Source organism: Apiospora marii (genome assembly GCF_038362585.1).
Source record: "Apiospora marii strain CBS 49790 chromosome Unknown utg000015l_segment0_segment0, whole genome shotgun sequence".
Taxonomy (NCBI): domain Eukaryota; kingdom Fungi; phylum Ascomycota; class Sordariomycetes; order Amphisphaeriales; family Apiosporaceae; genus Apiospora; species Apiospora marii.
The window spans coordinates 282,234-298,072 of NW_027117386.1; the positions used below are offsets into that span (position 1 = coordinate 282,234).

At 53.9% G+C, this 15,839-nt stretch overlaps 5 protein-coding genes across 5 annotated transcripts; all 5 read left to right on the forward strand.

The window, feature by feature from the left end:
- Positions 1-316: 316 nt before the first annotated feature.
- On the forward strand, positions 317-1,575 carry PG985_016431 (uncharacterized protein; the record flags this gene model as incomplete). The annotated part of the gene is made up of 4 exons (XM_066836197.1): positions 317-1,072; positions 1,166-1,239; positions 1,298-1,470; positions 1,538-1,575. 4 exons carry the CDS (start codon positions 317-319, stop codon positions 1,573-1,575), a joined length of 1,041 nt encoding a protein of 346 aa, XP_066675948.1.
- Positions 1,576-2,208: 633 nt separating this feature from the next.
- On the forward strand, positions 2,209-6,040 carry PG985_016432 (alpha-glucosidase; the record flags this gene model as incomplete). The annotated part of the gene is made up of 5 exons (XM_066836198.1): positions 2,209-2,437; positions 2,492-2,660; positions 2,715-2,932; positions 2,982-5,185; positions 5,513-6,040. 5 exons carry the CDS (start codon positions 2,209-2,211, stop codon positions 6,038-6,040), a joined length of 3,348 nt encoding a protein of 1,115 aa, XP_066675949.1.
- Positions 6,041-6,641: 601 nt separating this feature from the next.
- PG985_016433 (uncharacterized protein) lies at positions 6,642-8,846 on the forward strand (the record flags this gene model as incomplete). Its single annotated transcript, XM_066836199.1, has 1 exon — positions 6,642-8,846. One exon carries the CDS (start codon positions 6,642-6,644, stop codon positions 8,844-8,846), a length of 2,205 nt encoding a protein of 734 aa, XP_066675950.1.
- A 687-nt stretch (positions 8,847-9,533) lies between these two features.
- On the forward strand, positions 9,534-10,631 carry PG985_016434 (uncharacterized protein; the record flags this gene model as incomplete). Its single annotated transcript, XM_066836200.1, has 1 exon — positions 9,534-10,631. The coding sequence occupies one exon, from the start codon at positions 9,534-9,536 to the stop codon at positions 10,629-10,631; it is 1,098 nt and encodes a 365-aa protein (XP_066675951.1).
- Positions 10,632-14,373: 3,742 nt separating this feature from the next.
- Positions 14,374-15,663, forward strand: PG985_016435 (uncharacterized protein; the record flags this gene model as incomplete). The annotated part of the gene is made up of 3 exons (XM_066836201.1): positions 14,374-14,656; positions 14,707-15,071; positions 15,133-15,663. The coding sequence occupies 3 exons, from the start codon at positions 14,374-14,376 to the stop codon at positions 15,661-15,663; spliced, it is 1,179 nt and encodes a 392-aa protein (XP_066675952.1).
- Positions 15,664-15,839: the final 176 nt, after the last annotated feature.

Sequence of the window (15,839 nt, forward strand, 5' to 3'; positions counted from 1 at the left end):
AAGAAATTTGGGGTCGCAGATAACTCGGGGGTGAACAGAGATTACCCGGCCGGCTCAACTGTTTTAATCTATTCGTGCTTGGGGGAAAGCCGAAAGAGCCACGATCCTTGGAGATCATGCAGTCAATTTCCCATCTGCAACGGCAAATTGGTCGGCTGCTGAATCAAATCCCAGTCTTAGTTATTAGGGCTTTCATCATTTGGGGTTCAGATAAATCCCACCAGAAACCATGTCATGACATTCCACCCCTGGCCCGACAGACATAACGTAGGTCATCAATCAATTCGCGACAGTATCATCATCTTACTCAAAAACCATGCATTGGAAGGCCCTAGCTCTCGCCGGCCTTTGGACGGGCCACCAAGCCTCGGGCCAAGGCATGCTGCCGATGCTGCGGTTCCAGTGCAACCAGCTGGTGGTCGAGCGGCTGGACCCGCTGGTGACGCCGGGCTCGATCCCGTCGCCGCACCTGCACCAGATCGTGGGGGGCAACTCGTTCAACGCGTCGATGGACCCGGCGACGCACGACCTGCCGAGCCTGTCGACGTGCACCAGCTGCACCTTCACCGAGGACCTGTCCAACTACTGGACCGCCGTGCTCTTCTTCCGCGCCCGCAACGGCACCTACAAGCGCGTCCAGCAGTTCCCCAACCTCTTCCTCGACGGCCACGGCGGCATCACCGTCTACTACATCCCCTCGCCCCAGGCCGGCACCAACGTCACCGCCTTCAAGCCGGGCTTCCGCATGCTGGTCGGCGACGCCGCGCAGACGGACGGGCCGGGCCCGACGCGCAAGGTCTGCCACCGCTGCATGCCCGAGACGGGCGAGGCCAGCCACCTCAACTGCGCCGCCCCCGACAGCCAGGCCCTGCCCGACAAGATGTGCCCCGGCGGCCTGCGCTCCGTCATTACCTTCCCGACCTGCTGGGACGGCGTCAACACGGATAGTCCCGACCACAGGAGCCACGTCGCCTATCCCGTCTCCGGCTCGTACGACGTCGGCGCAGATGGCGTGTGCCCGAGCAGCCACCCCGTCAAGATACCTCAGGTTATGCTGGAAACCATGTGGGATGTACGTCTGGTGTTCCATTTCTGATGTTGCATCCGGCTGTGTCGGATAGGCAGAGATTTCTCGAGCGCATTGGCTAATCTACGTACCTTGCAGACCCGCCCCTTCAACGACAAAGACCTGTGGCCAGAAGACGGTTCGCAGCCGTTCTTCTGGAGCACCAACGACAAGTGAGTACTTCCTCTGATCTAAACTTCAATTGCATCGCAGCTCATGCGTTTTGTACAGGAATGGCTTCACCCAGCACGGCGACTACGTGTTTGGCTGGAAAGAAGATTCCCTCCAGCGCGCCATGGACGCCCGCTGCAACGGCAGCGAGTGCAGCACCCTCCAGTCGCAGTCGGTGGAAGAGGCGATTGGGTGCACCAAGCTACCGATCATTGATGAGGATGTGGACGGATGTAAGTGAGATCGCGAGCTAACCAACCATTACACCATGAGAACATCAGCTTACCAACATGTGCACAGGGCTCACTTCAATCCCGGGGATGCCCATGGCAGACTAGACGAGCATTCAAGCGACAGCGACAGGGGCCCCGTGGTCGCAACGGGCCGATTGGGGAGGCGGGTTGACATGGCAAATGGCTTGACGGGCAGGCCAAGGACGGAGATGACGGAGTCAAGCAAGTGGTCGGTCCTTTTTTATCCCAGTTGGCGAAGGATGGAGGCGGACAAGAGGGCAGCCCGCGTCTTTCGTCAATCGTGTCTTGCCCCGGTTCCCAGGACTTTTCCGTCGCGCGACAATTGAGTACTGTGGAGAAGGCCCCCCAAACCCCCTCACCTGAGCAGCTTCCCCAGAAAATAGCCGGTGGAGTCGGGCACGTCGGCGAGGACAGGGGTGTCGGAGTCGGGCGATTGGTTCCAGGGCCTTGGGCAGAGCAAAAAGACGAGCAGGTAGCAATGTACACCGCCTGCTAATTTCAAAGCAGCGCCTTGGCACATCCTGCCCGAGCGGGAATCGCAAGATGCACTTGACTTCCATGACGTTACTGCAAGTGGTGTGCCCAGCATCATACGTTGAGGGGGATGTCCGTAGATAAATAGCTCGTCGCCCCGGCAGGCAGAAACCCCCCTCAGCGTCTCTTGCTCTCACGCTTCTGCCTCCCTCTCCATCGCGCAAGCACAATTCCCCCCTCGCGATGATGTTGCTCACAGCCGCCTTTGCGGGTGTCGCAGCCGCCGCTGCCATCACGAACCGACAGCTGCCAACCTCCTCGGACCCGTCGAGCGCGTGCCCCGGCTACACTGCCAGCAATGTGCAGCAGTCCACCCATGGCCTGACGGCGTCTCTCAAGCTTGCCGGGGATGCATGCAACAGCTTTGGCCGCGACGTGGAGGACTTGAAGCTTACTGTCAACTATGACAACGGTTAGTTAGGCGTTATTATAGACTTTACATGTGCTGCTTGCTGATTTTGAGAAGAAAATCGCCTTCATGTCAAGATCGAAGATGCAAAGTCCATCGCCTACCAAGTTCCCGAGAGCGTCTTCCCGCGCCCGGATGCTTCCGCGTCGGTGGGTGCTCAAGATGCGGCTCTTGAGTTCTCCTTAACAGAGTCCCCATTTGCCTTCTCCGTGAAGCGCAAAGACAGGTACTTAGCCCATTTCTCCTGACCCCCCGTAGCCGCATCTGACACAGCGCTCAGTGGTGAGGTCTTGTTCGACTCGGCTGCGGCACCGCTGGTCTTCCAGGACCAGTACCTGCGCCTCCGAACCTCGTTGCCCAAAAGCCCCAACCTCTATGGTCTCGGCGAACACACTGACCCGTTTCGGCTGAACGACACCGACTACACGCGCACCATGTGGTCCCGGGATGCTTACGGTGTTCCCTACGGCACCAACCTCTACGGGAACCACCCCATCTGTAAGTACCCAACTCTTCTTTGAGTGCAGTGGCTAACTAAGTCACACAGACTTTGACCACCGCGTTGCCAGTGGCACCCATGGCGTCTTCCTCCTGAGCTCCAGCGGCATGGACATCAAGATCAACCAGACCGCCGACGGCAAGCAGTACCTCGAGTACAATGTCGTGGGCGGCATCATCGACCTCTACTTCCTAGCTGGCCCCACGCCGACCCAGGTTTCGCAGCAGTATGCCCAGGTGGCGGGGCTCCCCGCCATGATGCCGTACTGGGGCCTGGGCCTGCACCAGTGCCGCTACGGCTACCGCGACTACTACGCCATCGCCGACGTGATTGCCAACTACAGCGAGGCCGGCATCCCGCTCGAGACCATGTGGACCGACATCGACTACATGTACGACCGCCAGGTCATGACGACGGACCCGGACCGCTTCCCGCTCGACCGCGTGCGCCAGTACGTCGAAGTCTTGCACAAGCGCAACCAGCACTACGTCGTCATGGTCGACCCGGCCGTCGCCTACTCCACCACCCGGGACAGAAACCAGTCCTACACCACCTTCAACAAGGCGGCCGAGGAGGGCTACTTCGTTTACAAGAACGGCTCCATCTTCCAGGGCGTCGTCTGGCCCGGTGTCACGGCCTACCCGGACTGGTTCCACCCCGACGCGCAAAAGTGGTGGAGCGACGAGTTTGTAGAGTTCTTCTCGGCCGACAAGGGCGTCGACATCGATGCGCTGTGGATCGACATGAACGAGGCGGCCAACTTCAACAACTTTGGCGCCGATGTCGCGGAGACGTCGGAGAGCGGCGGTTTCCCTCCTCAGCGCCCGGCCCTGCGCGATCAGCCCTGGCCCATCCCCGGCTTCCCCGCCGAATTTCAGCCCGGCAGCTCTCCGTACCCGCCGGATTCCTGGAGCTATGCTCCGCCCTGGCTGGCTGCTCCGAGTGATCCCAACCATGGCAAGAGACAGACCATTGAGTCTTCTTCTTCGGTATCCCATGGAAACCACGCCATCAAGAGGCAAGAGAACATCCATGCAGCCCCGGACGCTCCGGCCATTGGCTTCCCGCGATCTAGCGAAGAGCTGTTGGCGCCCAAGTACCAGATCAAGAACGCCAACACGGTGGCGGCGTACGGGGGCGTCTCCAACAAGACGCTCGACACGGACATTGTCCACTTCGACGGACACGTCGAGCTGGACGTGCACAACCTGTACGGAACCATGATGAGCACGGCCTCGCGCAACGCCATGCTGGCCCGCCGTCCCAACCGCCGCCCCATGGTCATCACGCGGTCCACCTTTGCCGGCGCCGGCAAGCACGTCGGCAAGTGGCTGGGCGACAACCTCAGCCAGTGGGACCAGTACCGCTTCTCTATCGCGGGCATGCTCGGGTTCTCGGCGCTGTACCAGGTGCCCATGGTGGGGTCCGACATCTGCGGCTTCGGCGGCAACACGACCGAGACGCTGTGCGCGCGCTGGGCCTCGCTCGGCGCCTTTTATACGTTTATGCGCAACCACAACGGCGACACGTCCATCCCCCAGGAGTTCTACCAGTGGCCCCTCGTCGCCGAGTCGGCCCGCAAGGCCCTCGACAAGCGCTACCGCCTGCTCGACTACATCTACACCGCCCTGCACCGCCAGTCCGCCGACGGCACCCCCAGCCTCAACCCCCTCTTCTTCCTCTACCCGGCCGACGCCCGGGTCGCCGCCATCGAGCACCAGTTCTTCTACGGGGACGCCGTCCTCGTCTCGCCCGTCACCGAGGAGAACGCCACCAGCGTCTCGGCCTACTTCCCCGACGACCGGTTCTACGCGTTCGACACGTGGGAGAAGCTCGAGGGCGCCGGGGCCGCGGTGGACCTCAGCAACGTCAGTTTCACCGACATCCCCCTGCACGTCCGCGGCGGCACCGTCCTGCCCCTGCGCGTCAAGTCCGGCTACACCACTACCGACGTCCGCAAGGAGCCCTTCAACCTCGTGATTGCGCCCGGCCGGGACGGCAAGGCCCGCGGGTCGCTCTACCTCGATGATGGCGACAGTGTCGAGCAGAAGACCGTGTCCGAGATTGAGTTCAGCTTTGCCGATGGGCAGCTGCAGATCAACGGCGCTTTTGGCTACCTGGACGAGGATAATAAGATCGCCCAGATCACAGTCCTCGACAGTGAGGGGCCAGGCAAGGAATGTGACTCGTACGACCCCGAGCGACGTGTCGCCACGTGGAAGGTGGATATCAAGTTGGATGGCGCCGTCAACGTGTCTCTTTGAGTGACAATGCAGTTTAGCATGTTCATGAGTGGATGGGCATGTAGGCCTCCAGCTACTGGCACTCAAATTCTGTAGTACATAATCTTAGTTCTGTAATTCAAAAATGGCGGCTCGTTGACGAACCTGTACAGGTTTATACACCTATCGATTTAGCAAAAGCTACATGATCCGTGGCAGGTCTCCGGTAGAATCGAAAAATTCATTCTCTATGCGCAACTACCGTTTCATCCGGGCTTCCCTCCAGCAGTGCACCCTGGGTATGACATCTCATCGAAAACACATCCTCAAGCACCGCTGGACTAAGATCATCTAAAGTTGACCAATCTTTGGTCAAAGTCGGCCTACCACCGATCCGCCACTTCTTTGCGATGCTGGGCCCGACATGTGAACACCCCAGTCCTCTGCCGTGCTGCCATTCACGAAACTTTCTACCTCCTTGGACTCATCACCCATGGCCTTCAGGATCTCACCGTTCAGCTTCTTCTCCTGCATCCAGTGTTTGGCGTACTGCTGGCTGCTGGGCGTCTCGCCAAACTCCCTACACCAAAATCCAAGATTGCCGTACTTGTTAGCCCACGACCGCAGCAAAGCCGGTTCGCCTTGGGTTCGCCTTGGGTTCGCCCAGCCACACCCGAGCCGCTTTCAGGTGCACCAACAGCCAGAACTGATCTCGCGACACAAAGGGATCCCTCTCTTTCTTCCCACAGATACTTGCATACATCCCCACACTGCGATCGCTTGGAGGACGCACGTCCATCCTCGTCGCTAGCCATGTCAACACCTTGGGCTGTGGCCTGCGACAACAAGGTCTCCCATTTCGACAGCCCCTCGCGCGTCTCTTGACTAGCTACCTGAATGAGAAGAACGCGCGACATATTGCGATTGTGGACGAAAACAAATTGCTTAGACGGTGTGAGCTCCCAAAGAACTAGAAATCGGTACTTGTTGATGTGTTTAGGTGAGTGGTTGTTGGGGAGGAAGGAGTGGACAAAAGTAGAGGTCGAGAAAGCTGTCAACCAAGTGCTAAAAAGAAGGGAAGCCCCTCAGCTTACTTGAATTTAATTGATCAATTGTCCCAGTGCATTTGAAATCTTCTATCATTTCCAAGGTGTTCAAGTGCGTTTCCCTCAAGTGATTATCATTGTTCCTAGCTACTTCCACAGGGCAAAGCCACCCAACTCAAATGCTTTTCAGTACAGCTTCACTTGTGCCCCACCGCAGGCTATTTGATAGGTGCTATCAAGTCCCAAAGTGCTGTAAGCTGACCAGCTTCTCTCGTTCAGCTGCCATTTTCCAAAAAGACTTGGGTAATTTTGTGCATTTGGCTACGCGCATCTCCCTCCTACCCGCCATGAGAGGTGTTTGACTTTGTACAAAACTGAGTTGCAGCCACACAGATTATCACCAAACCCTTATTCGACCAAACGCAACCCGCAACGCAATGATGAGCGCCAGCGAAGAACTTATCCGCTTACAGCAGGTTCCCTGCACCGGATGGGAGGCCAAGAAAGACGAAATCTACCAGGAGTTGAAACAGTATCCGAAAAACAAGGTCACGACCCACTACTTCGAGAGCGACTCGGAGACCGGTAAGAGCACCGGGCTCTTCTCTGACATTGTAATCAAGACATTGAAAAAGCTCCCCAAAGCGAAGGGCATCATGATTATGCGAACCGAAAACGAAAAGCGGCTGATGAACAAGGTGTTGCTGCAAGGCAAGGGCCCTTTGGCCAAAGTACGTGCGCGAGTCGAGATCTGGAGTCGGCAAGACTTCGTCATGGAGGAAAGGTGGAGCCGCCCGAAAAAGTATCGCGGAGAGAGGCTGAAGTTACCGGGCGGCTTTATCGTTTTCTGTGACGTCGAACTGCTCTCCAACAGCATAGACGAGGTATTTTGGGGCCGCCTGATCGAGACCGCGGTGGCTGTCAAGCAGGATACGACTCCAAACTGCTGGATGGGCCTTTTTCTTTGCGCATCGCACAATTCGGACCGAACGATTAGCGCCATTCGCGAGAAGCTCGACCCCCATTTGAAGGTCACAAACTGCCAAGCTACCGACATTGATAACCAAGACGACATAGAGTGGGAACAGGTGCCGACGAAGGACTGGGCATTCCGCGTGGACTGGGACTTTCTGGAGAACGACAACGAGAGTCGAGTCGTTGTTCTCGGCGGTCGGTATTCACAGCTTAAAGACTTGAAGATCGCAATGGAGAAGCAATACATGTATGAGATCAAGTTGTGGGCAGCCGTACGAAGTACACCTGATGCGAAAATTCTCTGCCGTGGGGGCGATTCCGCCCGAGTCTTATGGGTCGGGGAAGATATCGAGTGGGCCATGACATTGCCCAAGGTGGAATGTGTGTTTCTGGACGACTGCCGGGAGACCGTGCGGCTGGACCCCTCCACGGGGTTGCCGGTGCGGGTTATGCGGAAGCTGACCAAGACGGAGCTGCTGCGTAAGCAGTCTTGGCTACGGAGGGCGCTTTGGTGGTCGCGCGACTATCAAAACCGCGAGGGGGTAACCGGAATCACACCGTTTCCATTGACCAAGGTGATTTCGGTGTCCGCCCGCGACGACATTCTGCAACGTCCAGACGACCATGCCAAATTTGACCCGGCGTGGAACGAAAACATCATGCTGACGGTGCTGGCCAACTACTGTGCTTGGCCGGGTCTTGAACAACACCAAATGCCGTGCCGGAAGCCGCCGAGCCTGGCACTTTGGACCAACACCCGCCAGCTCCTACTGATCGCCGGGGTCCTGACAGAAGATAACAAACCGACCGACCTGGGAATCATCGTCAACGAACTGGCGTCAGAATGCGACTGGGGCTGGGCCGAGGCTTACATAGTCGCTACTCTCCGGCTGGACCTATACGAGGAAGGAGAGGCCCGCAACGAGCTCGAGCAAGAGGAGTACATCCTTATTCTAATGGCGGCCATCATCGGAGTCGAGGCCGAGTACAAAGAGCCGCTGGTGACTTTGCAGGGCAACCCCGAAGATTGGATCGGCATCTTTGACGACAGCTGCGCTGGCGGGGCTGAGGCCTTGTCCGACTATGGCAGCCTTTGGGTGCAGGCCGGCGTCTACCGCCAGAAGCAAAACGCAAAGGGAAGGTTCGCACACGACCACATCAAGGTAAATCAGCGGAGCTTCAACCAAATCGACTTTCATCTAGATTTGATTCCCGATGCCTTGGGAGGAGTCCGCTGGGTTTGGCCGAAACGCGCATACCGAACAGATCCCGACAGAGCGTTGGACAGACACCAGCAGGGTTATATCGACATGATCTTGGCCAAGGCATTCGCGGGGCAGATGCTGTTTATCAAAGGGCAAGACTTGAATTGGGCGACGCTCAGCTGCGTCCATGTGGCGTCCGGGGCGCCCGTGAGAGTGCCGATGGAAGACGACATACTATACGTCGGGGAAGCGCTGGGAGACTACAAGGGAATGTACATGTTCTCGACGCGGCCGCTAGAGCCCGACGGCACCAGCCTCCGGGCCACGGGGCTGACACGAATGGACCGCTATATACTGGAGGACATGGCCGAAGAGATCGACCAGACGTGGCCCGACGTAGTCAAGCGACCACTGTGGCCTATGACAAACTACAAGTACAGGGGCGATGGGGGCAGCAGTGTATGATCATATGCAGGCGTCGGTGGATGACTTCTGTAGCAACATAGATGGGAGAGAACAAAATGTATGAGAACAACTTGCATACAACGCATGCAGTCACTTCTAAGTTGCAGCCCAATGTCCAAGGTTAACATTAGGTCCGTGATTTTGACTTCAGCCCTGTCAATGCCAGTGTTAACCTTACTTATTTGCCGGGTGCCAAGGCGTTGGACCATGATCCCTGAAATATCTGAAGTAGGCTGGATTGATGGAAGAAATCCTTTCTAAAAAATCTCAAATGAAGCCGGACGTAGCTGTCATACGAGTAGAATGCATCGATGACAGCATTGTTGAATTAAAGATAGCAATTGGTGATTTGCCTTGGTTCTGCAACTTTTCGTAGCTAACTTGCCATTGCACTCACTGATGGTGGCAGAACGCCTAACCACAACCAATTCCGGTTCCTCTGCCAAATTGAGAGCCTATTGCACCAGCAAGCAAATCTAGCAATTGTGTTATCACACCACTGCATTGTTCATGAGGCTACTGTTTACAAGAGCAATTGTTGTTGTGGACCCACCCACACTTCTGGATTTCACCAAAGCCAAGCTCTACACCACAACACCCTTCTCAACAGCCCGCAACCTGATATTCGCCCATTGCCTCACCCCCACAGCTGGATCAATTGCGCCTGCGACGCCAAGGTACAGAAACATGTCGACCGCGCAAGCCGACGAGATCCGCTGGAGCTATGCGGCTGAAAAGAAAGCGATTTCAGAGGCCTTGCAACACCTGCCAGACATCCGCCAGGCCCACGCCGATAACGACATGTTCCAGAGCCAATTGTTGATGCGCTCTTGCCCGGCAAAGTACGACGCCGAAATTGTTCGAGATAGAATCTCTCGAGATGGCAGCAACGAGAATGTGGCAGAAGACTTGCGCGCCATCGACCTGAGCTTGGTCCTCGGACGCTACCTATTGGCTTACATCAAACCTGAGTACCGACTACACCCATGCCACCAATCTCCAGACCCCGAGCTTCGACATATGGCCAAGGACGAGGAACGCTGTCTCCTGGTGCAGCTGATGTGGAAAGACTACGAGCCCCGCAACCACCCCAACTTTGGCCCAAAGCCAGTGGAGGAGCAGTCCATTCTTCGATGGTGCGCCGCGAGACAGATTGCCAAGTATCTGGAGTACGACCGTGTCCAAGATCTACGGTTCCTGGTTGTGATAGAGTCCAACTTGATGCGACAGGTCCTCTGGAAGCGATTCCCTTTCCTCCTCCGAGCGCCCTTCTACCGCAAACGGTTGGCCGATTCGCCCCACCTCCCCTGGGATCGCTACAACGCGGACGACCGGACCCGTCGGGACTCCGCCCTCGGCAGCCTTATCGAATGGGATGGAGTGAGAAATCTACAGGCCATAATCCGCAAAAAGTTTGGCATCGTCCGCAGAAAGTCTGGCAAGTTCGAGTTCATGTACGAAACCAACCAGACGTCGGTCGTGCGAATGTGGTACAAGCCCACCGCCGGGGCACGCAAGACTTTTCAACAGCTTAAGAGACTGCAATTCAAGACCTGTCAATTTGAGTCAGCCGCGGGCAAGATGAAGCTGGTCTTGGCCGCCATCGTGCACTTCCGCCGCCCGGATGGAAGAGGCGACGTGCTGCGGCTGTATGACCACGACGACGGAGAGCAGGTCCACGTCCCGGAAGACATGGCCTATCTAGAAGATGACGACTGGCGGATGGGCGACGAAAACGAGGGCGAGTACATGCTGTACTACGTCTCAGCACCCACCCACCCATAAAATCCACCCGCGAGATGGAGCCCCGGGGCCCCTCAAGCAGAGAGATGGATTTGGATTTCGACCTGGCGGATCAGCCAGTATCGGGCGGCGAAGAGGACCAGGGCTAATGGGATGAAGAGGATGGTTAAGAGGATGAAAGTAGAATGGGAGATGGAATTTGACACCATAACCGTCTGTATGACTAACTGGCCGATAATGCGAGTTTCTGTGCATATGCTTTTGCGTCACTGTGCCTTCCGTGCTTGAAGGAGAGGATACAACTCGAGGATGAGAAGAAGCTGGAGATGAAGTACTGAAGTCATCGGAATAAACTGCAAGAGGAGCAGCGGACTTGGGTGGATAGCCCTGCCGATGCACTGGGGCAATTGTTGGCTGAGCGGCAACGGGTTCTCGAGGAGGACTGCACCGTCTCGCTAAAGGCGAGGGAATGGTAAAGGTGGCTAAAACTGAGCAGGAGCATGTGTTTAAGCCTCTCTATCTCACCGAATAGAGCGGATCGGAACCGATTCCAAGACTATAATCAAATAGGCCACAGTTAATAGACTGCACGATGTGTTTGTGTCCAAAGCAATGGTGCGGCATTGCTGCATGGAATGTAATATTCTGTTTGGCTGGGAGAGAGATAACAGCACCAGAGACGGCTGACGGGCGGCGTGGAGGCCAAGACAACATATACGATGGAACAGCTTGGAGCGTACCGTCACCGCGAGGGAGATTTTGCTGGAGGAGGTCACCGAGTTGTAGTTTGGCCGTCGAGGGGCTGGACCGTATCAACGAGGAATTTCTGTTCCCGGGTTAGGATTAATTTCGAATATCTTCTCCTAATGGTCCTCCGCCCTTGTCTGATAAGTGAGGTGTTTGCTAGCGTGGCTAAAACGTATCAGTATGAGAGCAAGCACACCTACCTGCTCGCCGTCCCCTTCGTCTTCATTTAGCCAGGAGATCTTGTTGGTTGCCGTCAGCTGGTTGTAGATGTCAAGCCCAACGCCAAGATCGGCAAGGGCAGCAGTTCCTGGCTCTTCCAGGCCGAGTGTTTGAGTCCCACGCCTGTTCAACAATAATGCAAAGTCGTACCAAAGTTTGACACGCGTCTGATGATGAGCGCAATCGATCCAGGAAAATCATTTACTCTACTACCTACCATCTCAAGGCGGTTGGAGATTACGGGTGGATCTCACCACGAGATACGAGAGCAGATCTTTCGCGCGGCAGTAATCAAATTGGCCGAGCCTAGCCGTCCAGGAGAATAGTTTCCGACCCTCCATCTATACAGCCAATGACGCCTGATACTCCTCTGGTTGGCCGCCTATCAGCATGCCTCTGTCGAGCTAAGATTGTAGCGAAGCGGACTTCCCGGGTGCAGCACTGGTATATACGGTTCACCAGTCTGTCCATCTCAGTGAACAGTTATCTAGCGATAGAGTGTGCCAAGGATCGGGGAGTAGTCCGAGGTTTGTAGTCCAGTCACTGCGTCGATTTCAATAGTGGGCATACTAGGGGCGGTTCGCTCGTGGTCCAGCGACCGCAATTGGTAACAAGTGGTTGAGCAACGCCTTTTGCAGTGCAGCCTCGACATGGATAGACCAGCAACGAAAGGTTGCTTATTCTTCTTGGCAGAGTTTTCACCTAGGTCAACCATCTGGAGTGCCTTAGCTGAACCTTATTGGGAGGGAAAAAGGGGAAACGCACGTACCAGCTCAGTTGTCCGCCCCGGATCCGCCTGGCCTAGTGCCCCGAAGATATAGTTTACCGGCGCTGATGCAATCATCCGCAAGCGTGGAACGCGGCAGGGATGACCTTGGCTGTCACGCGTGTCAGATATTTCTCGGAAACATTAAACGGGCGTATTCCGAAGCAAAACTCTTCGGGTCGTACAGTTGAAAAGTACCCCGGGCACGCCAAGCTTGTCATCAACCCCGTGTTGCGTCCTCAGTGCTATGGAACTGACAGGTCGCGGTAATACACCACTTCACCAAATGTGTTCAGTCACGGCACGGACCGACTGCTGCATTAATTAATATACTCCATGTCGAGATTCTTATTCTGGAGTTGGCAAGCGACTGATATCTCTGAGATGAACACACAGTTCTTTTCGTGATCTTCAATGCCAGGAACTAGCGAGTTTTCTTGTGTTACTGACTCGATCACAACCCACCCGATCCTATCTAGATGATGTCCCGCATCTATGCGCGCATCGAGGGCGGCGATCACTGCACTTCTCCTAGCCAGGCACTTGGGAGAACTTAGTCAGGGCGGAGAGCCGGACCAGCTGGCCGGGACGCACTGGCCGAGGGGCTAAGCAGCAGACGGTCCCCAATTTGGAGTCATGATCAATCCGCTCCACCAGGCCAAGGGTCCTCCCCATGGATCCTTGGTGGCAGATATACGATGAGGCGTTAGCATTCCTTCCTAGGCCCTGGGCTTTGTCCCACTATCGACCATAACGCATACACTACACCCAGGCTCCCGGGATGCGGTTCCTCACTAGGCGGAACCAACGCGCCGCTTGTTTATCACTTCTTTCTTTTTTTTTTTTTTTTCAATTCGTATTAAAGTTTCCCGGTAAAAATAAAAGACTTATAAAGAATAGGTTACTTTAAAAATAATAAACTTAAAAATAAAATATTATATTCGATATTTTCGAAATTTTTAAAAATATTTTAATAATTATAATTCTTATAAATCGATAAAAGCTTAATAACGGCCGATAATTATAAAATTCTTTTTCCGATTTCAATTTTATTTTTAATTATTACCCGTAATAATTTAATAAATTACGTATAAAAAGCTATCCTTATTTCTTTTATCGATTACTTAAAAGTTTTTTATTTAATATAATTATATATATTATTTATTATAATTTATTAAAAAATATAATATATTCGTTTCGTTATATTTATTTATTATAGCGATAAAAATTTCCGAAAGAAATTTATACCGAATATATTAAAAATTATTTAAAGAAATAAAAAACGATTAATATAAAATTATTTATTTTAATATTATAAAACTTTAAAAAAAATACCCGTGGTTTTAAAAGTATATAAAAAATATAAAAAAAAAATAAACCTTTAATTAAAATAACTTCATAAAATATATAAAATCGATTATCGTTTTTTTTAAAAGAAATACGAAACTTTAATAAGAAAGTTTTTTTTAAAAAATAAATTAAACGGCTTAACGAATTTAAAAAAAAAAATATTTAAAGTTTAATTTAAACCTTTTTTTTTAATAATATTTAACGAAATATTTAATTTTAAGCGTTAATTAATAGGTTCGATAATAACGTTAATAAATAGATTAATCGAAACGGTAACGAACCAGGCCGAGGTTATACGTAATGGTACTTAGAAAAGAAAAAGAGGGAGGGAGGAAAGGAAAAAAGGAAAAAAAAAAAAAAAAAAAAAGCGTTATATAAAACTAATTAAATAATTTTAAACTTCATCGATCGATAATATATTAATACTTTATATATAAATATAAACTCTTAAACCAGTACAGTTTAGCCTCTTGCCTAAGAGGAGCTTGTTTATTACTCCTAGACTGGCTCCCGCCACAATCAACCTCGTCAGGGTCGAAACCTTTCACCCCATCTAACGTATAGTAGGACCCTGAAAGTCCACGTGCAAACTCTTTTATAACAAGGCTGTCGCCCACGTGAAACCTTCTTTTGTGGCCATCCACCTTCTTTTGTTGTTTCGTTCCTGTTACTCTCGTTAACCTTCCCGCCCAATCCGCCACGATGCCCGGGTTCCTGATCCCGGACCGGTACCAGCCGCACAACAGCTCGGTGGACGACCTCATGATCATCAGCATCATATGGGGCGTCACCATCGCGGCCGGGCTCTTCACGGCCTCCAAGGCCTACAAGCAGTCCAAGGCCATGTACAAGCGCACCGGGCAGGTGTCGTCCTACACCATGATGATCTGGGCCGAGTGGACGGCGTCCATGACGATTGGGGTTCTGTGCTGGTGTCACATCCGCGGCTACATTGAGCCCAGCTTCTGGATCTACTTTTTTATTTGTGAGCAGAGCACCGCCGATACACCGAGGGCCACCTGCTAACATGCGCAGTGACGTTCTGGACCATCCAGATCCAGTGCATTTGCCAAATCATCATCAACCGGATCGCCCTGCTCGCCCTGGACCAGAAGAAGATGCGGACGATCCGGTGGAGCGTCTTTGGCATCCTCAGCGTCGTCAACATCAGCGTCTACTGCATCTGGATCCCTGCCCGCCTGCAGATTTCGGACGAGTACGTCAACATCAACAAGATCTGGGACCGGCTCGAAAAGGTCATCTTCCTCTTCGTCGACAGTTCCCTCAGTCTCTACTTCGTCATGCTCATCCGCCGCAACCTCATCGACAATGGTCTCACCAAGTACATGCCGCTGTACCGGTTCAACCTGTTCATGGTCGGCTGCTCGATTGCCTTGGATGTAAGTCTCTATCGACAATGACAGCTTTAGCGGTAGTTACTTACATGCCACTGTCTTCTAGGCCATCCTCATTGCGTCCATGTCGATCCCCAACGACATTGTCTACCTCCAGTTCCACCCGCTCGTCTACATGATGAAGCTCCACATCGAGATGAACATCGCCGCCCTGATCGCCAAGGTGGTGCGCGCCACGACTGGCGGCAACAGCGAAGGCCTGGGCGGCCATGGGGGGTCGTCCACGTCCAAGTCCCGGTCGCAGGGCACCGAGCTCAAGTCGACCAGCAAGGCGCGACGGGCCACCAACCTCTTCTCCTCCTCGGCCAACCACCGCCGCCTCGACGACAACGACGCCACCAGCAGCCGCAGTAAGAACCCCCGGGTCCTGGGCCTCAGCGGACACCACGAGTTCACCGTCGGCGCCGGCGAGAGCCCCCGCGACGAGACCTTCGTCGCGGGCCAGGAGCGCCAGATCAAGAAGACCACCCAGACCACCGTCACCGTCAGCCACGGCAACGACCGTCGCGACGAAGACGCCATCTCGGAGTCGTCGACGAGCTACCTCAAGGGGGACGATTTCGATAGCGTGGTGTAGGCTGTGCTTCACCTACGCCATGTTCTAATCGTAATTCAATCTGAAATATCAATGTACCCAAGTCCTCAAGATAGCTCCCCACTACAGGCCATACGTAATTTGATCAAACCCGACTCGAAACTCGGCCTAAGCCCACACTGCTTTTAATTGGCCCCGATGCGTTTATTCGATGAAGT